This window comes from Peromyscus californicus, unplaced genomic scaffold (genome assembly GCF_007827085.1).
Source record: "Peromyscus californicus insignis strain IS unplaced genomic scaffold, ASM782708v3 Scaffold_17__1_contigs__length_78620276, whole genome shotgun sequence".
In the NCBI taxonomy this organism is placed as follows: Eukaryota; Metazoa; Chordata; class Mammalia; order Rodentia; family Cricetidae; genus Peromyscus; species Peromyscus californicus.
In genome coordinates, this window is record NW_026294469.1 from 33714851 (window position 1) to 33734088 (window position 19238).

At 43.6% G+C, this 19238-nt stretch overlaps 1 protein-coding gene across 2 annotated transcripts in view; it reads left to right on the plus strand.

Moving 5' to 3' along the window:
• Dcp2 (decapping mRNA 2) overlaps positions 1–19238 on the plus strand; it is a 39201-nt gene that overhangs the window by 1540 nt on the left and 18423 nt on the right. For both annotated transcript variants that reach the window (XR_008219158.1, XM_052742125.1), the window contains exons 2-4: positions 13137–13288; positions 17151–17278; positions 17638–17736. Coding sequence is in view for 1 of the 2 variants with exons in the window: in XM_052742125.1 (XP_052598085.1) it covers positions 13137–13288; positions 17151–17278; positions 17638–17736 (379 nt within the window). In the remaining variant the exon portion in view is untranslated. The remainder of the gene's footprint in view (positions 1–13136; positions 13289–17150; positions 17279–17637; positions 17737–19238) is intronic.

Here is a 19238-nt window from a genome sequence, read left to right on the forward strand (position 1 = left end):
TGAACAACTTTAAGTGGGTGCTGGGAGCTAAACCTGCATCCTCGTAGAGCAGTAGACATGCTGAGCCATCTCTCCAGCCCTTCACACTGATTATATTTTATTTTAAGGAAAGAAATATGCTTTGTGGAGTGTTTGCTGGTGTTTCCTTCACGCGTATTGAGACAACTCTGTAATTGGGGCAGTGATTTCCATTTTCATCTGGACAGATTTGAAGATTAATTTATACAGTGACACATTTATCCGAATTTTGAAAGTCAAGATTTGAAATGTTCCTTTTCCTCTACACCCCGTGAATGTAATGTAGAGTCAAATCAGGCATTTTAAATGTTGCGGAAGTACATGTAGGGAATACATAGATTGGTTGTATAGTTAATAAGCTCTTAGCATTTACTGCAGTTCCACCACCCACTTGGTGGTCCACAACAATCTCTAACTCCAGTTCCAAGAAGTTATTTGAGTCCCTCTTCGGAACTCTGTGGGCACCAGGGTTGCACATGGTACACATAATACATTCGAGCAAGCAAAACACTTACATGCATACATTTTTAATCTGACTTTTTTTTTTTTTTTTTTTTTTTTAAGGATGTCATTGTAATTCTTTGGTGTTGGGAGAATTACAGTTTTGGGCATATGGTAGATTCACATGAGTCCATAAAAGTTACAAGGAATTTATTTTCTTGATTCCCAAATTTTATTCCCAGATTCCCAAATGGTAAGAAAATATAATGTGTCTATGTGGATAAATCACTAAAGATTTGAGTCTAAACTGGGATCAGAGGGTTGTGATCTTCATTTTCTTTATGTTTCCGAGGTTTGTTGTTATTTTCACAGATGGACATTTTGTAGTTTGAAAAACTATAGTTTGGGAAAATGAGTGGTTTTGCATGGGTTAATAAGGATGAAAAGTTGACAGAGATAACTTAACACTGTTTTACAGGCATCTACAAGTAGCCTTCCTAGGAGTATGGCTAGTCTGCATATTACCTAGGATTGCATCATTTGAAGAGGTGATATCAGCTGTTGTGATTGTAGTGTGGCTCTGTTCACAGACTAATTACATTCTGTTGTGCCAACAGCATGCTAAGCAACTGTTAAGGGTTCAAGGTGGTGGGTTCCAGTGAATTTATGTAAGATACTCTCTTTCATAAATCTTACTATACACTGATCTTTTTTAACAGAATGTGATACGCTTGACTATTAGGGCTAGATGCTTGATGAACTAGTAACTAAGGGAGCTGACCATTTCTTTAAGCTACAGGTCTTTACAGTTTTTGAGTTAGTATGTGTCTCTTGATTGGTTTGTTTGTAGTTTTATGTTAAAAATTCAAGCTCAAATGTAAAGCTCGAGCTTTAGAAAAATGATGACTGGGGGCATTGGGTGCTTGTCACTGTACGTGTGTGGAGGACAGCTTTGTGCATTTGCTGCCATCCTTCCACCTTTACGTGGGTTCCAGGGATCTAACTCAGCTCTCCAGGCTTGTGCCATGCCAGCCTAGCTAGCTCCCCAGCCTTCTGGTTGGCTTTGATTTACAATTGGATTGTCATTCTCTATCAAAGTGCTTCTCAACCTTCCTAACACTGCGACCCTCTAATACTGTTCCTCATATTGTGGTGACCCCCCCCCACCATAAAATTATGTCGTTGCTACTTCACAACTGTAATTTTGCTACTGTTATGAGTCATAGTGTGGATGTCTGATGTTCGACCCCCGAGGGGGTCATGACCTACAGGTTGAGAACCATTGGCTAGCACATCATCCCTTCTAATGTGTGCACAGTTGGCGTTTCTTGAATTCCCACCAACCCTTCTTGTTTCTTTAGTATACCCTTAGAGAAACCTCTGTCGTACTATGTGCCCTATAGGATCTGGTTTTCCTGTAGACTTCTTGTGCTGAGAAAGGACACGATGCTAGAGGTGTGAGGATAAAAGTAGTCGTCAACCCAAAACAGACACAGATCTATTCAAGGAAATATGCTGCAGAAACAGGAATCGAGTAGACAAGTTCTTAGAGGAATCCCCCCTGAAAGGGAATCAGCATTCTTGTAACTGGGTGCACTGTCTGTGTGATGTCCATATCGAGATGAATAGGTGGATATTTTACTATCTTACTGAGTAGTAAACAAAAGATTTTGAGATAGGGTGTCATGTATGCTAGGCTGGCCTCCAGCTTCATGAAATAGGGTGTTGTATGCTAGACTGGCCTCAGACGTGATGTACGTAAGGATGAGCTTGTGCTCCTCCTCATCCTGCTGCCTCTACACCTCCTAGGCATGTGTGCCCCCCCACTCCATTTATTAAGCGGTTAATTTTATACCCTAGTTGTCTTTCTAGTCATCAGCCATCTGGGATAAGGCGCCGTGGTCATTAGGAGTTAGGTAGGCTCCAGGTGTTTTTAGTAGACCACCACAAGTCAGCACGTGTCTGTGAGATCTGTGTGCTTTCTTAGAATTGAGGGTGTTTTGTTTTGTCTAACAGGAGGGTGAAGTTGCATGATCAAATAGTGCCCACAGGAAGGGAGGCCTTTCTCATGGCTGGTGGCCTTGGTGTAAATGAGAGCCTGGCTTAAGAGGCCACCATCTGGCAAGACTGCACTCTCAACTGGTGAGTGAGGAAGCGCAATAGCATTGGTCTATTATCAGCCATGAGAGTGTTAGGACTGATGCGTCCAGACTCACTGGAAATGTGTGTGAAGAGAGTTTGTTACTTAAATAAACTTGGGTGGAGTGGCTGGGTGAGCACTGCCAGTTCCGGCCCCACAGAGCCAGCAGTCGTCCACAAGAGTAGAGCCATGTTATTTGAGGAGATGGTGGACCTTTTGGAGATGATGTAGGGGAGGTAGCTGCATGGGCTGGGAGTAGGAGTTCTTTATGAGAACAGTCCATAAAGATAGAAATAATGGCAAAAGTGGCCTAGGGAGGGCCTAGAGAGACAGCTCAGTGCTTAAGAGCACTTGTTGCCTTCCAGAACACCCAGGTTCACTTCTCGGTACCCACGTGAACACTAATAACTGTCCATAACTTCAGTTCCAGAGAATCTGATGCCATTTTCTGGCATCTGTGAGCACTGCATGAATGTAGCGTAGGCAAAGCGCTGTACATATAAAGTGAAAGTCCCTTAAAGTTCATTCCCGAGCCCATCAGAAAGAGACTCTGTATCTAGAAATAAGGTAGAAAGTGGGGTATGGTGGTGTACACCTTTAATCCCAGCATTCAGGAGGCAGAGGCTAGCCTGGTCTGCATGATGAGTCTCAAAACACAAAACAGAAAGAAAGAAGGTGGAGAGTGACACCTGATGTCATCCTCTGCCCTGCATACACACCCCTGCCTGACACCGTTACACATACACAAAGTCACACCGAAAGATGATTTCAGAAAGGCAGGTAGGAAGTATGATGATAATGATTATGAAAGATAAGGGGGAAAAAAACATGCCCGGTAGGAGCGCAGTGATGTGTGAGAAAGGTGATGACTTTAGTTCAGAACAGGCCAAGTCTTCTGAAGGAACATGCTGAAGACAGATTTCCTAAACTGGGTTAGGTCTTCCAGAATGTCTAGGGAATGAGAGGTAAGAGCTTGTAAAATCATACAAAGAATTCAGACCACAGAATTCAGAAAGATGGGTGAATGAATCTGGGCCACTCATTATGGTCTACAGGTAATCAAAGCTACATGTTCACTTGGGTGTGACCAGAAGAGAAGACAGACATCTCCAGGGGGCTCCTAGAAGTTGGCAGTTCATGAGCTTCTGGGAATGACAAATGGTGATAGACTCTGTTGTTTGACTGCAGTTGGAAGTGTGAGCAGGACTTGATAAAGTCCAGTCTGTACAGGTTCTAGTGGGCTTTTACCCTGTGAAAAGGTTTTAAATTAAACATTGTCCGTGTTAGTGTGAGACTGCGGGCTCCCAAAGGTGAGATCAGTTTGGGTCTGTACAGATCCTAGTAGTCAGTCAGAGATGACCTTGACCGCCTGTGACATATCGTACTCAGTATGAGCTGGTAGCTCTGCCTTAAGGAAAGCCGACTGGGAAGGCTTTCAAAGGGGCAGAAGTGGGTTGTGGACATGGCAGTAATTTGGTATCTGAGAAGAGTGGACTAAGACTGTTGAGTCTCCATTGGGAGTTTAGTGAGAGATCTCCCAGGAGTTAGAGATCTTGCCAGCAGATTGAGGATGCTAGGTGGCCTGGAGATAATACTTTCAGCTTCATTCACTCCCTGGGTGAAATGAACATGAAAGACAGGCTCCTACCAGATTGTAGAGACCTGGAAAGCCCAAAGCAAGGAATGATGTATTCCCTGAGGACAGTGGTTACCTCCAAGCCCTCTTTGGTTGGTTGGTTGGTTGGTTGGTTGGTTTTTTGAGAGTGCCTCTATCCCTCTAGTGATGACACACAATAAAACGAGGAGCTAATAAGAGTCCTTTTCGTGGGGGCATGTGAGTGAGATTCTTTTGCGAGTCCTCCCACAACGTAATTCCTCTGTGCTGGGTAAGCAGAACGGAGGAGAGCAGAGGATCCTCTCAAGATTGGCCTGACAACAGGTAGGACAAGCTTTAGAAATGGACCTCAAAGTCTGCAGAATGTGTCTGTGAGGAGAGACTCAATTAGAATTGGAGAGACTTTGGCCTCAAGTGTGTGGCTTAATGTTAGGGCTCTTCTTTTGGGAAGATTCGGGAAACTAGTGTAGCAAGAATCTTAAAAGGTCTTATTAATAAAAACAAACCTGGAGCCAGGTATTGGGGTGAATGCTGAAAGATCAGAGAAGCAGAACAAGCCACAGCTAACCTCAACTCGCCAATTCCTCAGCTGATCTCGTTTCCTCAGATTGGAAGCTTCTGTGTCCTCATCCGAATGGATCTCTGCTGAACTGCTGCTCAAAAGCCTAAAAGCTTAACCAGGTTCTAGTTCCTGATCCTCACACCTTATATACCTTTCTGCTTCCTGCCATCACTTCCTGGGATTAAAGGTGTGTGTCACCATGCCTGGCTGTTTCCAGTGTGGCTTTGAACTCGCAGAGATCCATCGGATCTCTGCTTCCAGAATGCTAGGATTAAAGGTGTGTGTGCCACCATTTTCCGGCCTCTATGTTTATCTAGTGGCTGTTCTGTTCTCTGACCCCAGATAAGTTTATTAAGGTGCATAATATTTGGGGAACACAATATCACCACAAACTAGCTTATTTTCTGGGCTTTGTAACCATCCCTCTGAGGTGGTCAGGAAGCTTTGATGTAAAAAAAACCTTTGAGTTTCCTAAGGACTATTTTGTGATCATGTGACTGGGAACTAAGGCAGCAGGGAATGGAAGCCTAGCTGCCTGTTGATCTTTTTGGGTACTATCTTGAGACCTGCTGGAATGGTCTTTTTGATGGGCCTTGTCCTGTATAACAGCTACCTGGGTTGGAGGCTAGAAGGCCTCTAGTAGGGCCAAAAATTTCATAGGTGTCTGTCTTTGCTACTTTTCTATGCTATGATAAGACACCTTGACTTTTTTATAATTTATAGAAGGAAATTTTGGCAATTTAAAAAATAAGGGGTTTGTTTGGCTTACTGTTCCAGAGGTATACTCGTTTATGGAGGCGTGGAGACAGCAGGCGACAGGCAGTTGAGAGCAAACTGGAAATGGCACTAACCTCTCAAAACCTGTCCCCCAGTGACATATTTCTTCCATCGAGGCCACGCCCTCTGAGCCTCCCCAAACTGGACCAACTACTGGTGAGCCAGTATTAAATATCTGAGCCCGTGGGGGCCATTCTCCTTCAAACCACCACAGCACATTTAATCATCACATTTGGGCAGTGAGAGGCCTGTTTCCCTTCAGATTGCTGAAGATGCTTTTCACATGGAAAGTGTAAGCTGAATTATGTAAATATCATTCCTACCCCTGCTGGAAACCCTGATGAGAGCAGGTTAGTTCTACCTTTGAGGCTAATGTGGATTTACCCAGAGGGCTCCTGCTTCCTGTGCCTTCCTGAGTCTTACTGTCCTAAGCTCTGAAGATCTGAGTCCTGCTACCATCAAACATTATGTAACCAGGTAGCATCAGGTCGGCAACATGGGAACCTTGTAGGTCCGGTCTAGCACTGCAGGTAGGGGCTTGTCTCAACATGGGACTGCTCCAGAAAGACCTTGGGGCTAGGATGTAGCAGTACGGTAGCAGAATTTAAAGCTTAGCAGGGTTTTATAGTCGGTTCTGAGTTTATTAGAGTCTGGAACTTGTCTGTCCTGTTACATGAGACCTAGTGGAAGGCCCACTAGGAATTGAAAGCTTAACTTATCCAATGATAACATGGAAGTCATCATTCTCTGTCGGGGGCTAGAGGCTTCCCACAAGGAGTGACAGTTGTGAGTGCACCAAGGCAGGAGAGCTTTCCCACAGCTCCAGGTGCAATGACTTGAAAAGGTAAGCAGCTAGACTCTTAGAGGCCCCCAGAGTCACAGCACTGAGTTAAAATTCTTGGTACCGCTTTGTCTCACTCTAGTACATAGAGAAAAGGGTTCAGTAAGAACAGAACCAGTGCTGGGGTGGAGGTCAATGCTTAGGCAGGTCTAGGACCCCACGTCACTCCAGAAATCCCATCTAATGCTCCTTCCCTGGTCTCCTCCAGGTCCCATAGAAGGGTCTAGCTATTAGGCTGACCTGGAGATTCCAGAATTCTTCAAAATTTCCTTGTGACTGGAAAGGTTCCTTGTGCCTGGGGCTAGTCTGATTCCTAGGAGCTGCACCTCTTCCAGGGAGCGTGGAGGCTGTTGAGGGGAAACCTTGTAGCTACCTAAGGCTAGATTTTGAAGACTTGGTGTTTTGCTCTCAAGTATGTCCGGGCTACAGATTAGTAGATCATCATTGTAGTGAAGGAGGCTACTCCCAGGAGGGATTTGAGGGAGGACAGACAGATCTTTGGCTAGTGACTGTCCAGAAGGTGAGGGCTATCCTCAAAGCTAAAGCTCCAGTATGCTGCCAAGTAACCTGAGTGGAGTGGTCCTGAGATTTGGAGGGAGCCAGGAACTGAGTCTGAAAATACAAAGGAAAACATCCTTTAGGTCTGGCCGTGAACCAGGAGGTGTTGGAGGTGAACCAGGAGGTGTTGGAGGTGAACCAGGAGGTGTTGGAGGCACTCCTGCCTGAGCACAGAAGTAGCAGAAAGAGCCCTTTGCTCGGAAGCTATTAGTTCCCTTACCCGGCTGCTGGATGGGCTGTAGGGTTTTGTGAGAATGCAGGAAATACACAGTTGCTTATGTAGACCGTTGAGTTTGATTCTGGTCTTGGTGAGCCTCCCACTTTGGCCTCGCTGGCGTAAGGGGTTTCCCAGTTACTTCAGCCCTCGATGGCCATGTCTAATAAAGTGAACTAGAGGAGTCGGGCCCTGGTCTAGTTTGTGAAGCTTTTGTCTGATGTCTGTCTAGAGAGGCTTGGCCTATTCATCGGTCCAGATATCTGTGTGGTTTCAACCAGCCTAGAATACCAGACAGCACTAGTCTCGGGAGCTTTGTGTGTTGTCTCCCACAGCCGGTTAACAGATGTGATAACTGCCATTTCCTTTCTCATATCGTCTTAGTGACTCACTGCTCCATCTTGCCTATATCTGTAAGCTTGGTGTGACTAATGGGACTATATCAGGCACAGTAATGGAGTTGCGAGCCTCTTCAGCTCAGGTGCTTATTAAAGTCCAGATATGGGACTTCTGATGTGTGTAGCATGTGGTTATGGTAATGTAGAAGACCAGAAGCCACTGTGAACCCTTCAGTGTCTCTGATGAAGCAGGGAAGGAAGAGGTATCCTGACTAAACAGACCTAGTTTGGATTATAATGGGAATGGGTCAGACCTTGGAAAGGGGGCGTGTATCCAGATGGTGGCAAAGTTCTCATTAGCCACCTCATGGAGGGAAAGGATGTTCTCTGAGGAAGGGGGAATGACTTTTAGTTATTTGCTGAATTTTTACATGAAGTTCCTGAGGGTTGTCTCCAGGTAAGGGGGTGCTGTTGGCAATAGCTCAGCTGGTGGAGAGGAAGGAGGATGGAGGAAGTCAGCGGAGGAATGGCTGGGGGCTGAGCGAGCAGGGACTTGGACGCAAAGGACAGATTCTTAAGGGTGCTCTAATTTGGATTTTGTTGCTGTGATAAAATATCTTGATGAAAAACATCAAAGGGGAGGAAAGGGTTATTTGGGTCACAGCACAGAGTTACAGTCTCATTTTGGGGAAGTTGAGGCAGGAACTCAAACTACTAGTCACATCAACAGTCAAGAGCAAAGAGAGAATAAACACATTCTTGCTTGCTTTTTCTCCATTCACTTCCTTCACTCTTACCTAGTTCAGGCCAGCCTAGGGAATACTGCCACTCGTGGTGGGCTGGGTCCATTAATAATCAAGCCAATCTCCCACAGACATGTTCACAGGCCAACCTGAGTGAGATATTTCTTCAGTTGAGGCTCTTTCCCCAGGTAGTTCTGGGTTGTGTCAGGTTGGCAGTTAGAGCCAGCAGCACAGACGCTGTACAGGGCTGAGTATAGAGCAAATGGGTTAATGTAAGAGCGTCTAACCTGGTAAAGCACGCAACTTTCCTCTCACAGCCGAGAATCCCGTGACAAGGCTCTAGAAGCTTGATTGTAAGATCTCAAGGGTCCTAAATTACAGCAGAGGAAATCTAGTCGTTGAGTACACTGTTAGCTTAGTAGATCATGAGGTGGCTGGGGTAGTGTGTGCAGATTTGTCCCGTTGAGGGTGAGGCTCCCAGAAGAAGGTGGCCTTTTATCCTCTCCAGAGTCTTGTGGCCTGTCTTGGTCAGGTTCCTGCAGTGGCAAATGGAAAATAACTCTTTCTGCACGGGGCCTGAAAGGTACCTTGCTCCCTAACTGGTCATGACCTAGCCTCTGAAAGATAGCAGTCACAAGACCAGTGTCACTGACCTCATTTGCATGGGATGAGTCACAGTATTAGTTTTCTCATTGCTGTGACAAATACCTGCCAGCAGCAGACTATCAGAGTCTTTCTTCTGGCTTAAAGTGTGCAGGCAGTGTGATGGTACTGTCCATCGTACATAGTGGGGCCGCACGAGGCTGGTCGTGTTCCCGCATAGTGGGGCGGCACGAGGCTGGTCGTGTTCCCGCATAGTGGGGCCGCACGGGGCTGGTCGTGTTCTCGCATAGTGGGGCGGCACGAGGCTGGTCGTGTTCCCGCATAGTGGGGCCGCACGAGGCTGGTCGTGTTGCCCCTGCTGTCGGAAAGCAGAGTGCTGAGTGCTGCTGCTCATCTTGCTTCCTCTTTTATTCGATCTAGGACCACCCACCTCACTTAACCTAATCTAGAATCAAGTTAACTCTCATTATTAACTATGACATCACCCTAACCAAAGGAAGATAACTCCAAAACAGCACCCGAGTCTCATTGTCTCGAGAGTGCAGTTCTTTTGATATTGCCCTTGCCTCCTTCACCCCGGCTATGTGCAATAAACATAAGTGTTTCTGGTCTGAAGGGTGAATGCTTTCACCCAGCCTGTCATGCAGATGTCTCTTGTTAACACACTTACAGTGCAACTCCAAGAGAACCCCGGGTCCGACCTTGCCTGTGTACCTCTATCCTTCTCCGGTCAGGTGCGTACTGCTCTCCTGTACTTACATCTAAAGTATATACTATCCATTGCTTCTGATGAATACATTCACTAACTGTGCTTTACCCTGGCTAGTCGTGAAATGTTTCCTGTGGTGTAATCAAGGTCCTGACTCTCTGAATAGGGACCCATAAGGGGGATATCCTCAGGCTTCAGGCCCAAGGCATGTCTGCCTTCAGCCCTTCAGCAGTTGAAATGATGATGGGTACTGTGTGGAGACCAAAAGACAAGGGCAGTGGTTGTAACTGTTAATTGTGGGACAAAAGACAGTCCCGGAAACAATACAGGCCACCTTTGTGTGATTCTAAATTGCATTTGCTGGCTGTAGTGTAAAGCCAGCCTGGTGATCTGTCGGACGATGACAGTCTTTTAAAGGTCTTCTAATTGGCTTTATTCGGTGTTGTGGAATCGGCTGACACTGCCAAATAGCATAAAGCAGAGAATGGGCAGTAGTTGGTTTATAGTCAGAGGAGGGCTGAAGAAAGAGTGAGGAGGGGGCCTTTCCGTTTTGACAGCATCAAGGAAGAAGTTCCAGAAGACTGACTAGTTCATTATATTGGTTTACATTTAAGGAGGGGCTTCGCTGTTTTCTCTTTTCCTCATCACTGGAACTAGCCGTTGACAGCTGGGCTACTACCTGTTTCCTGGTTTCCGGGAAGGTCAGAAAACAATGTGGTATAGATTTGGTGCTTCCATTTGATACATTCGGGCTGGTTAGTTAGGACCTAGTACAGAAGTTTAGTACCAAACAGTGGTCGCCTGTAACCTGTATTTAGCACATCTAACCCAGAAAGTCTCTACTGGGAGTGATGTCCCCCCATTTAGGGGACATGTGCCACTATCTAGAGATGGTTTGCTGTGGCAGCTTGGCAGGTAATATACCCAGGTGGAGGCTGAGGATGGTGCTGAGCATCCTTCAGTGTGCAGAGCTGCCCCTTTTACTAGAATTACCTGCTTTGAAATGTCAGCAGGGCCGTGGGCCAGCGGTGGTGGCGCATACCTTTAATCCCAGCGCTTTGGAAGCAGAGGCAGGCAGGTAGATCTCTGAGTTTGAGGTTAGATTGGTTTGCAACACACGCCCCAGGCCAACCTGGGCTACATGGTGAGAGCCTGCATCAAAAACAAACAAAAAAACAAAGCTGAGACACTAGACAATGTTGTGTTGAGAGAATGGAAAGAAGAACAGCGTGGACTAGGAGTGGGAGTAGTTAGTAGATTCCTCTTCTGTTGTGGACCCCAAAGCTAGAAAAGAAATCACAGTTGTGTTACGTGGAGGTGAATTAAATCAGGTAAGAGGACTAATTTCTTCCTGCTCTTGCCTCTGTGTGCCATCTAGTGGCCAATGTGGATTTGGCCGGTGATTTTTCTCAGTTTACTTGACGATTGTAACAGCCAGTTTAGAGTCTGAACTGAGCATGTGCAGAATAAACCTCAGTGATCATCCACAGGTTTATGGGGCCGTTTCCCTGGAGTCCTCTTCCTGGTACTTCTGGATCCCTGGGGGGGGGGGGGGGTGATCCGGTCGGTTGAGCGTTGGAAGGACCTGTCCGACTCCTTGATCCTGGCAGACTTTTGGAGCTCTCTGCCTCGGCTGATGTTGCTTGCCTGCAGGAGTCAGAGTTGCAGCTAGGGTATGCTGAAGAGTGGGGAAATGTAACTTCGTTTTGATTTTGACATTTTCCAATCTCCTCCTCCAAATGTATTTACTTTTCAGAGTAAGTAAAATAAGCTACTCCATGTATTCTGTCAGGGTTCCATGGCTGTAGGAATACTTATTTCTTGACAGGAATAAGAGTCAGTATAAGCCTTTAAAAGGTAGATTACAACCATCAATATATGTAAAACATTTTGCTAGACTGGTAATGAACATCTACAAAGATATCATATACCATCAGTGAACAAATTTGGACACTTAGTGAGTCTGAGAGAGCACTGTTATGGGGTAGTCATTAGAGATGACTGCTCAGACATGGGTTTAAGCCAATACAAAGTCTCTATTAGCCAGCTGGCGACTACATCGGATGTTTAGGTTCCCATTGTAGCCCTGAGCCTTTCTCAGGGTGAGCTTTTAAGCACAAAAACCGCATTCTGGGTTGACATACTTCAGTTAACAAAAACAATTAACCAGAAGCGAAACTATAGAAGCTAAAATGCAGTTGGTGCGTTTTGAGACTTTCCCAGAACTATGTGGACTTAGGTGGATTAGGTCTTTGTTTTAATTTTGTCAGGTGGTACTGTCTTTGTGCTGAGTTTTATGGCCTGAATGGCACTTCCATCATGGAGTCATGGAGTCAGTTGTGCTAAGGTCTGAGGCCCTGTTAAAAGTATTTGTGTTCAGAGGAGTCTTGTGCACCTGCATAGTGGAGGTAGTGTTTGTGAGTCCCTGATAGTGAGTTAGGAGTTCGTGAGGTAGACCAGAAGAGGGAAGGGGAGATATAATATGTGCACTTTTCAAGGTCTAAGAACTAGGCTTCCTTATACACAGAAAGAGTCTCTCACAGTTCTATCAGTCATTATCTTTTTATATTGAAATGCATATATGTTTGTGCTGTTGTTGATTTCTTATTTGCATGTGACATTGATGTAATTTTAAACTTGTTCTATTTGATTTGAAATTTGAGAACTGAAGTAAATATCACTTGGCATCATAGCAAGTAAATAATTGTATGTGCCTAATTAGTTGCATGGTAGCTCTTTTAATTAAAATGATCCAAATGGCCAGCACATTTATTTCATTTAGTTGAATTTGTTTCTAATGCTGGAAGAAAAAAAGGAGTCCCCAAATCTCAACTGTGAAAGAATCAATTAGTAGATGTTCCACGACTGCTGTCATCCACATTCAGTTGGTTTGGTGTTTCTAACCTGTGTACCTCACTAAAATGAGACAACTCATCTCCATCTCGTTTATACAACTGCTGTGTGTTTCTGTAGAAAAAGCACACATGCAGACCTTTTCCTCCTTTCTTGGTGTTTGAAAAAGGCAATTTGGGATTTGAAAAAGTAAATACTTGGAATTAGTGTGAATCAAGGCTCTGTGGTTGTGCTCTTGGGAAGTCCGGTGTGTTAAATGAAAGTACCCATTTCTTCCGTCCGCAGCTGTCTCGTGTTGTTTATATGAGGGGACTAAGTGGATGCAAGGCACGTCTAATGAATTGCAGAGACACTGGTGTGTAGTCTTCTGTTCTGGAGGAGGAAATCCCTGTAGTTTCCTTGCATGCTTTAATTTGCCAGGAAACTCTAAAGTTAATTTCTGTATTTGTGAACAGTAGCTATACAACCCTTTAAAGGATTCTATTGCAAATCTCTTTCAAGCCACTGTTATCCTCACAATCCTCCTGCCTCGGTCCCTCTAGTGGTGGATTGCCGGCATTGCACCACCACAACCAGCTCTTAAGGACCCTTTTCTGGGCACTTCCCATCAGATACTGCTCTCCTCTCCTTTCTAAGTTGGTGGGCAGCATAAGGGAGTAAACATCTTAAGATCAACCATAATAGTTTGTGAGAATAACTTTTGGTGTGTTTTTTTTTTTGACAGCCGATTTATTTTGCATATTCCTAGCGAGGAAAGAGACAATGCAATCCGTGTTTGCTTCCAGATCGAACTCGCCCATTGGTTTTACTTGGATTTCTACATGCAGAACACATCAGGATTACCTCAGTGTGGGATAAGAGACTTTGCCAAAGCTGATATCCTTTCGTTGCTATGATGATTGTCTTTCATTCTTTCTAATAAAATATTTTAGCACAAAATTCCATTTGCTTTCCTTTGAATTTTTTAAACCTCTAGATAACACGTAATGAAAATAGAAATGTGATGCAATTTTGTTGTATTCTTACTTCTTACATTACTGACATGTACACTGATGAGGAGTGAATTTTACTTTGTTTTATAAATAACTAGCCTATTTCTGGGACAGTTCTGGTTTTTATTCTTGGTATGTAATTTAACAAAACAAAGGACTTTGTTATTAATAACATTTCCACAGCTAGATTCTAACTCTTAGAAGCAAGGTTTTCTGTCTGTACAGAACCAGTCACCAACCTTTAGCAAAAGCAGTACTCAACCTAATCCCATTTCCCTTTGACTCATCACCAACTTCTCCACATTTATTCTATCAAGTATCCTACGCACTTGTTTTGACAGTGATCTTTCTGGAGCTCTAGACCCATGACCCAGACCCCTACTCATGTCTTAGGTCCTAGTGCTTGCCTATGGCTCAGGTCACCAACCAAACACACCTTGGATTTCATTTTCACATGATGAGCAGTTACCTCTGCTCCAACACTTGCCATGTTAATGTTTCCCGAACAGTGTGCTATCCATTTTCAACAGAGCTCAGGAATCCTTTGTTTTATTATGGTCTGGAGAGTGACGGGGAGCTTAGCTTGGTATTTCAGGTCAGTTGTACCTGCTCTCAGGCTAGTTCTGACACTGATCTCATGGGGATAAATTCACTGCAACACACACTGAATGGTTAAGAACCGTATCTATGGAGTAAGTTAAATCACCTGGCTCAAGACTTAAGCGCCCCTACCCCACCATTACTCTTCCTCATCCACTTCCAATATGGCCTACAAGAACCCTGTGCTTAGCCAGGCGACAGTGGCACACTCCTTTGATCCCAGCACTTGGGAGGCAGAGCTAAGTGGATCTCTGTGAGTTCAGTGCCAGCCTCGTCTACAGAGCGAGATCCAGGACAGGCACCAAAGCTACACAGAAAAACTCTGTCTCAAAAAACAAAACAAAACAAAAACCAAAAAAACCCCTCTGTGCTTAGCACAAAGTAGGTGATTTTTTTGAGCTCTCTAGAATTTTCCAACTCTGCTCACTCCCTGCTTGTGTCTATACAGGAAACTCTGCATCTCCTTTAAAATTGCGTTGTCTAAAATCTTTCTATCCTATTTCTAAAGTCTAAAAATATTTAATATAGCAACCCATCTTTTTTTGCCATGTAGACCATTTATTTTATAATCTTAAACATTCAGATAAATCTTTTATAACTATTACATTAAAATAAACTGGTCTTTTTTTTTTGTCTGTTTGTCTTTGATACAGGGCTTTTCTATGTAGCCCTGGCTGTCCTGGAACCCACTCCGGGTTGACTGGCCTCAAACTCAGAGATCCCTCTGCCTCTGCTTCCCAAGTGCTGGGACTAAAGGCATGTCCCATTACATCTGACTAAGCTGTGTCTTATAAAGGAAGAAAAGCTTCTTTGATCTGATCACCTGGTTAAATCACATACCAAGATTAAAAACCAGAACTGTCTCAGAAATAGGCTAGTTATTTATAAAACAAAGTAAAATTCACTCCTAATCAATGTACATTTCAGTAATGTAAGAAATGTCATCTTGTATAGACTTATGGTTTTTCCCAAACACAGCAGTTGGTCTTGGGTTTCAGAATAAGAATTTGCTCATGAGTATGCATGAAAGTTTTATACATAACCTTAGTGTGTTATAGATATCAAAAACTAGATGCAGTTTTTTCTTTTCACTTAGTTATATGGGGAAGGAACCTTTGTTGAAAAGGATCTCGGCTTTGTTAAATAGCTGAATGGTGTCAATGTGCCAGGCATTTTTGCAGTGAACAAGGTAGGCTTATCATTTAGGGTCATGAGAGACAAAGGAAAATGCTTGCAGTACAGTGTGGTGAAGCAGAAGAACATTCAGAGAACAGAGGAACCGTATCACATCCTGAGATTGACGCCTAGATCTTGAAGTTATTCAATTTCTTGTGCTCCCAATTCCCTTCTTAATCTATCTAATAATAATATGTGGATGTTGCCTGATCAAAGAATAAATTTGGAAATCAGGCTAGTTGTACATGTAATTGTTTAGGATAGGCCTGTCACTAATAAGTGTTAAGGATTGCAATATATATATATATATATATTGAGGTTAGAGTATTTTGGGAAAAAAATCATTTTGGAAGAAGAACATCACGAAGTGAAAAAGCAAGATGTTTTTGAGTGAATGGAAAGAGTGGGAGATGCTTGAGAACACTCCGCTGAAGTGTGCAGAGACTTGGGGCATGTTTGAAAAAGAAACTACGTTTGCTTGGGGTGTTTTTGTTTTGTTTGTGTTAAACTTTTATTTTTGGGGAAGCGGAATCAGTTTACAGAGAAAGTGAAAGAATGTTGTGTGTGTGTTTTGTTTTTGTTTTAAAGTGATGACTTTACAACACAATTTTTTTTTTTTTTTTTTTTTTTTTTTTGTTTTCTTTCTCTGTGTAGCCCTGGGTGTCCTGGAACTCACCCTGTAGACCAGGCTGGCCTCGACCTCACAGAGATCCATCTGCCTCTGCCTCCCGAGTGCTGGGATTAAAGGTGTGCACCACCACAGCCCAGCTGAGAATTTTTATTGAATATGTAGAGCCATTTATATTTTAAAAATATAAATATTTTTTTAAATATTTATTTACTTTTTAATTGTGTGTGTGTGTGCTGGGAGATGCAGTGGGTTCAGGTGTTTAAGGAGGCCCGAAGCATCAGATTCCCTGAAGCTGGAGTTACAGGTGTTCATCATTCATAATTGAAAATATATTCATGTCACGTTTCTAGCGTTAACGTCTAAATAAAAACAGAATATACAAGTTTTTAAGGGCTTGAGGACTATTACAAATAGACAAAACTGTCCTAAATTACGATTTTCTCCACAGCCTTCATCTCTGTTTTAGTGATGGTGCCTTTGATGACTTGGGGTATAAAAAGATGAAGTATACAATTTGAGACTATTTTTGTTTGTAAATTTATTCTCTAATATTTTACACTGTTCTATTTCTTAGGTCTATACTTAAATTTCTTCTGAAAGTGACACCCAAGTTTCCCTTTATAAACTTTAGTAAGCCCTCACCTTTAACATTAACAATTATGAAGTAAATACATGTACATGTGGTAAGGAACTTCATAAATGTAGTATGTACCTTATGCCGTATCCAACACCAGCACGTTAACTTTTTGTGTTCCCGGCGGTTCCTTCCTTTTGGCTGAGTGCAGGTACTTCTCTGGTGATGTCATTTTTAGTGTGCTGCCTCTGGCGTGGATTTGACTCACCGATGAGTATTTGAGACACAGTTTCTGCCTTCATATTCACTAACTCGGGAGTCCAGGACTGATTATCAGTAACATAATTTGGTTTGTGTCTAGGTTTCTAGGTTAAATACAAGAGCTAATGATTTGTTTGAGGAAAACGAGTGTGCTGGGGGAAAGCAACAATGTTCAACCCAAATAAATGGCGAACTTGAGTCATTTCTTATAAAATATGATTGATTTAAATGTATCTGTTTCTGTATATAATTTTATGAAGTTTTATTTCTGTGTCTGTGTGAGTATTTGTGGATACGGGTGTCTGGAGGGCAGAAGAGGGGATCAGACCCCTTGGAGTTGGAGTTGTATGGCTGTGAGCTGCAGAGATGGGCACTGGGAGCTGGACGCCGGCCCTCCAGAAGGGTGGGTAGTGCTCCTGACCACTGAGCATCCTCCAGCCCCTCCCTGCTGTAGCCTCTTAGGCTGTACTAAGGGAAAGGTCGTTTCCTTAACATTATTTATACTCTTCAGTCATTGTCCATTTCTGCTGCCACAAGGGGAAGATGTGGAAAAAGTTTTGGATGAATGGAAGGAATATAAAATGGGAGTACCAACCTATGGTGCAATCATTCTTGATGAGACACTCGAGAATGTGAGTGTACTGTTACCTAAAGATTTTTAGGGAAATGCTAAATTGAGGTTTTAAAATATCCTTAGATTCTTAATGTTAAAGAACTAAAGTCTGCATGTTTTACCTGCATTCTTTTGCACTTGTTATGGCTTCGTGTAAAGAACTGAGTTCACTGTTGAAACAATACGTTTTAAATAGAGTGTGTCTCTTCACACTGTTATGTTTATATTATTGGAAGATATTAGGCCAAATGCCGTGCACAGTTTATTGGTAAATAATTACCAGAAGTACAGGGAAAAGTACCTTTGGTATGGGGGTGGAACGTGGGAATGAAAACTTTCTTTGGTTTTTTTTGTTTCTGAATTTCTGCTTGTTTGTAGGTACTGCTGGTTCAGGGGTACCTGGCAAAATCAGGCTGGGGGTTTCCAAAAGGAAAAGTAAATAAAGAGGAAGCACCCCACGACTGTGCCGCTAGAGAGGTGAGTGCGCGCATTTGGTCGTAAGTGTGGCTGTTAACCTGCCGAGTCTTAAGCCTTATGTAGATGTACTTTTTTGGACTCTGGAGAAAGTTCAGTCTTTTCTGAAACTTGAATGCATGGTTTAACTAGAGACAACCCTTTGGGCTGGAGAGATGGTTAAGAGCACTGGCTGCTCTTTCAGAGGACCTGGGTTCGAATCCCAGCACCTATGTGCTTCCTCACGGCCATCTGTAACTGCAGGCCCAAGGAATCTGGTGCCCTCTGCTGGTCTCCAGACGTGCAGGTGTTACACAGAAATGCAGCCGAAACACTCCAGTATGTGAAAATAATAAATAAGATGCTGCCCCCGCTCCCGTTTTGGGGGCCATGCCTACCTTCATCTGTCCTCTCTATCTACTTTTAAAGCATACCTCTGGCTCCATTCTTTATAATGGCGTCTTTTCCACTCTTTGCTTGAAAATTGGAATTTTTTTTTGACAAAAGATTTCAACTTCTAGCTATATTCTGTTACTTTTCTTTCTAATAATCCAGAAAAATGTAGAATCTGGGTTTTTCTAAGACATGTACGTGTTTCTCCTCAAAACTCATTCTAGCTTTATTCCTGAGCTATAAGATACAGTTTAAATCCTCCCCTACCTCCAGGTTAGCCATTTAAAAGATTTGTTCCTTGTCCTCTGAATGTGATTGTTTCTAAAATTTGACTCAAATTCTGCCTACCCAAACATCCCATCTCATCTCTCGTGTCAGTTCACACCCCAGCTCGGTGCGTCTCTGATTAGTTCCTTCTGTGAGATGTGACAGAACACCCGTCAGAAACAACTTGGTGGAGGAAGATTGGCTTTGACATTCACTGTCATGATGACCTGTTATCCATCATGGGTCAGGTGTAGTGGGGCAGCGTGGTCCTTGGCGTCTCGGGCAGTGGCATTGCTTATTCATACGAACCTAGAGGCTCAGAGCATGGGTGGACCCAGAGGCTGGTCCAGCCTGTTCTTACCATCAGATCTCCCACCTGCAGGCTCCACAGCCCCTCAGATAGCACCAGGAGATGGGGGCCAAGTCGAAGCATGAGCCTGTTGTGGCCATCCCACATTTAAACCGCAGCGGCATCTGAACCTGGGTCAGGTGCTCCTTTTTCTCCGAAGTTCTGTTGCCAGTTAGCATTGAAGGAGGGAGTTTCTCTGTAAAGTGACATTCAGAATGGGTGACTTTTCATTCATCCTTATTTAAATTCTGTTGCTGGTCAGCTCTAGCCCATAATTGGAGCTTTAATATATGGATGGTCTACTGTTAGCTCTTTATCCTACACTCATTATACCTGACCCTGAGATACGTTCTGGTTCAGGCTGTGTTTATCTAAAAGCCTGGCTACTTAAGACCATCATGTAACCGCTCAGATGTACCAAGGAGAGTCACTTTCAAGAACTTCATGGCCAGAAGCAACATCTTGGAGTTCAGAAAAGCGGCAGAAATTTGTGAGATGTTTTAGCGGTGGTCTGTTT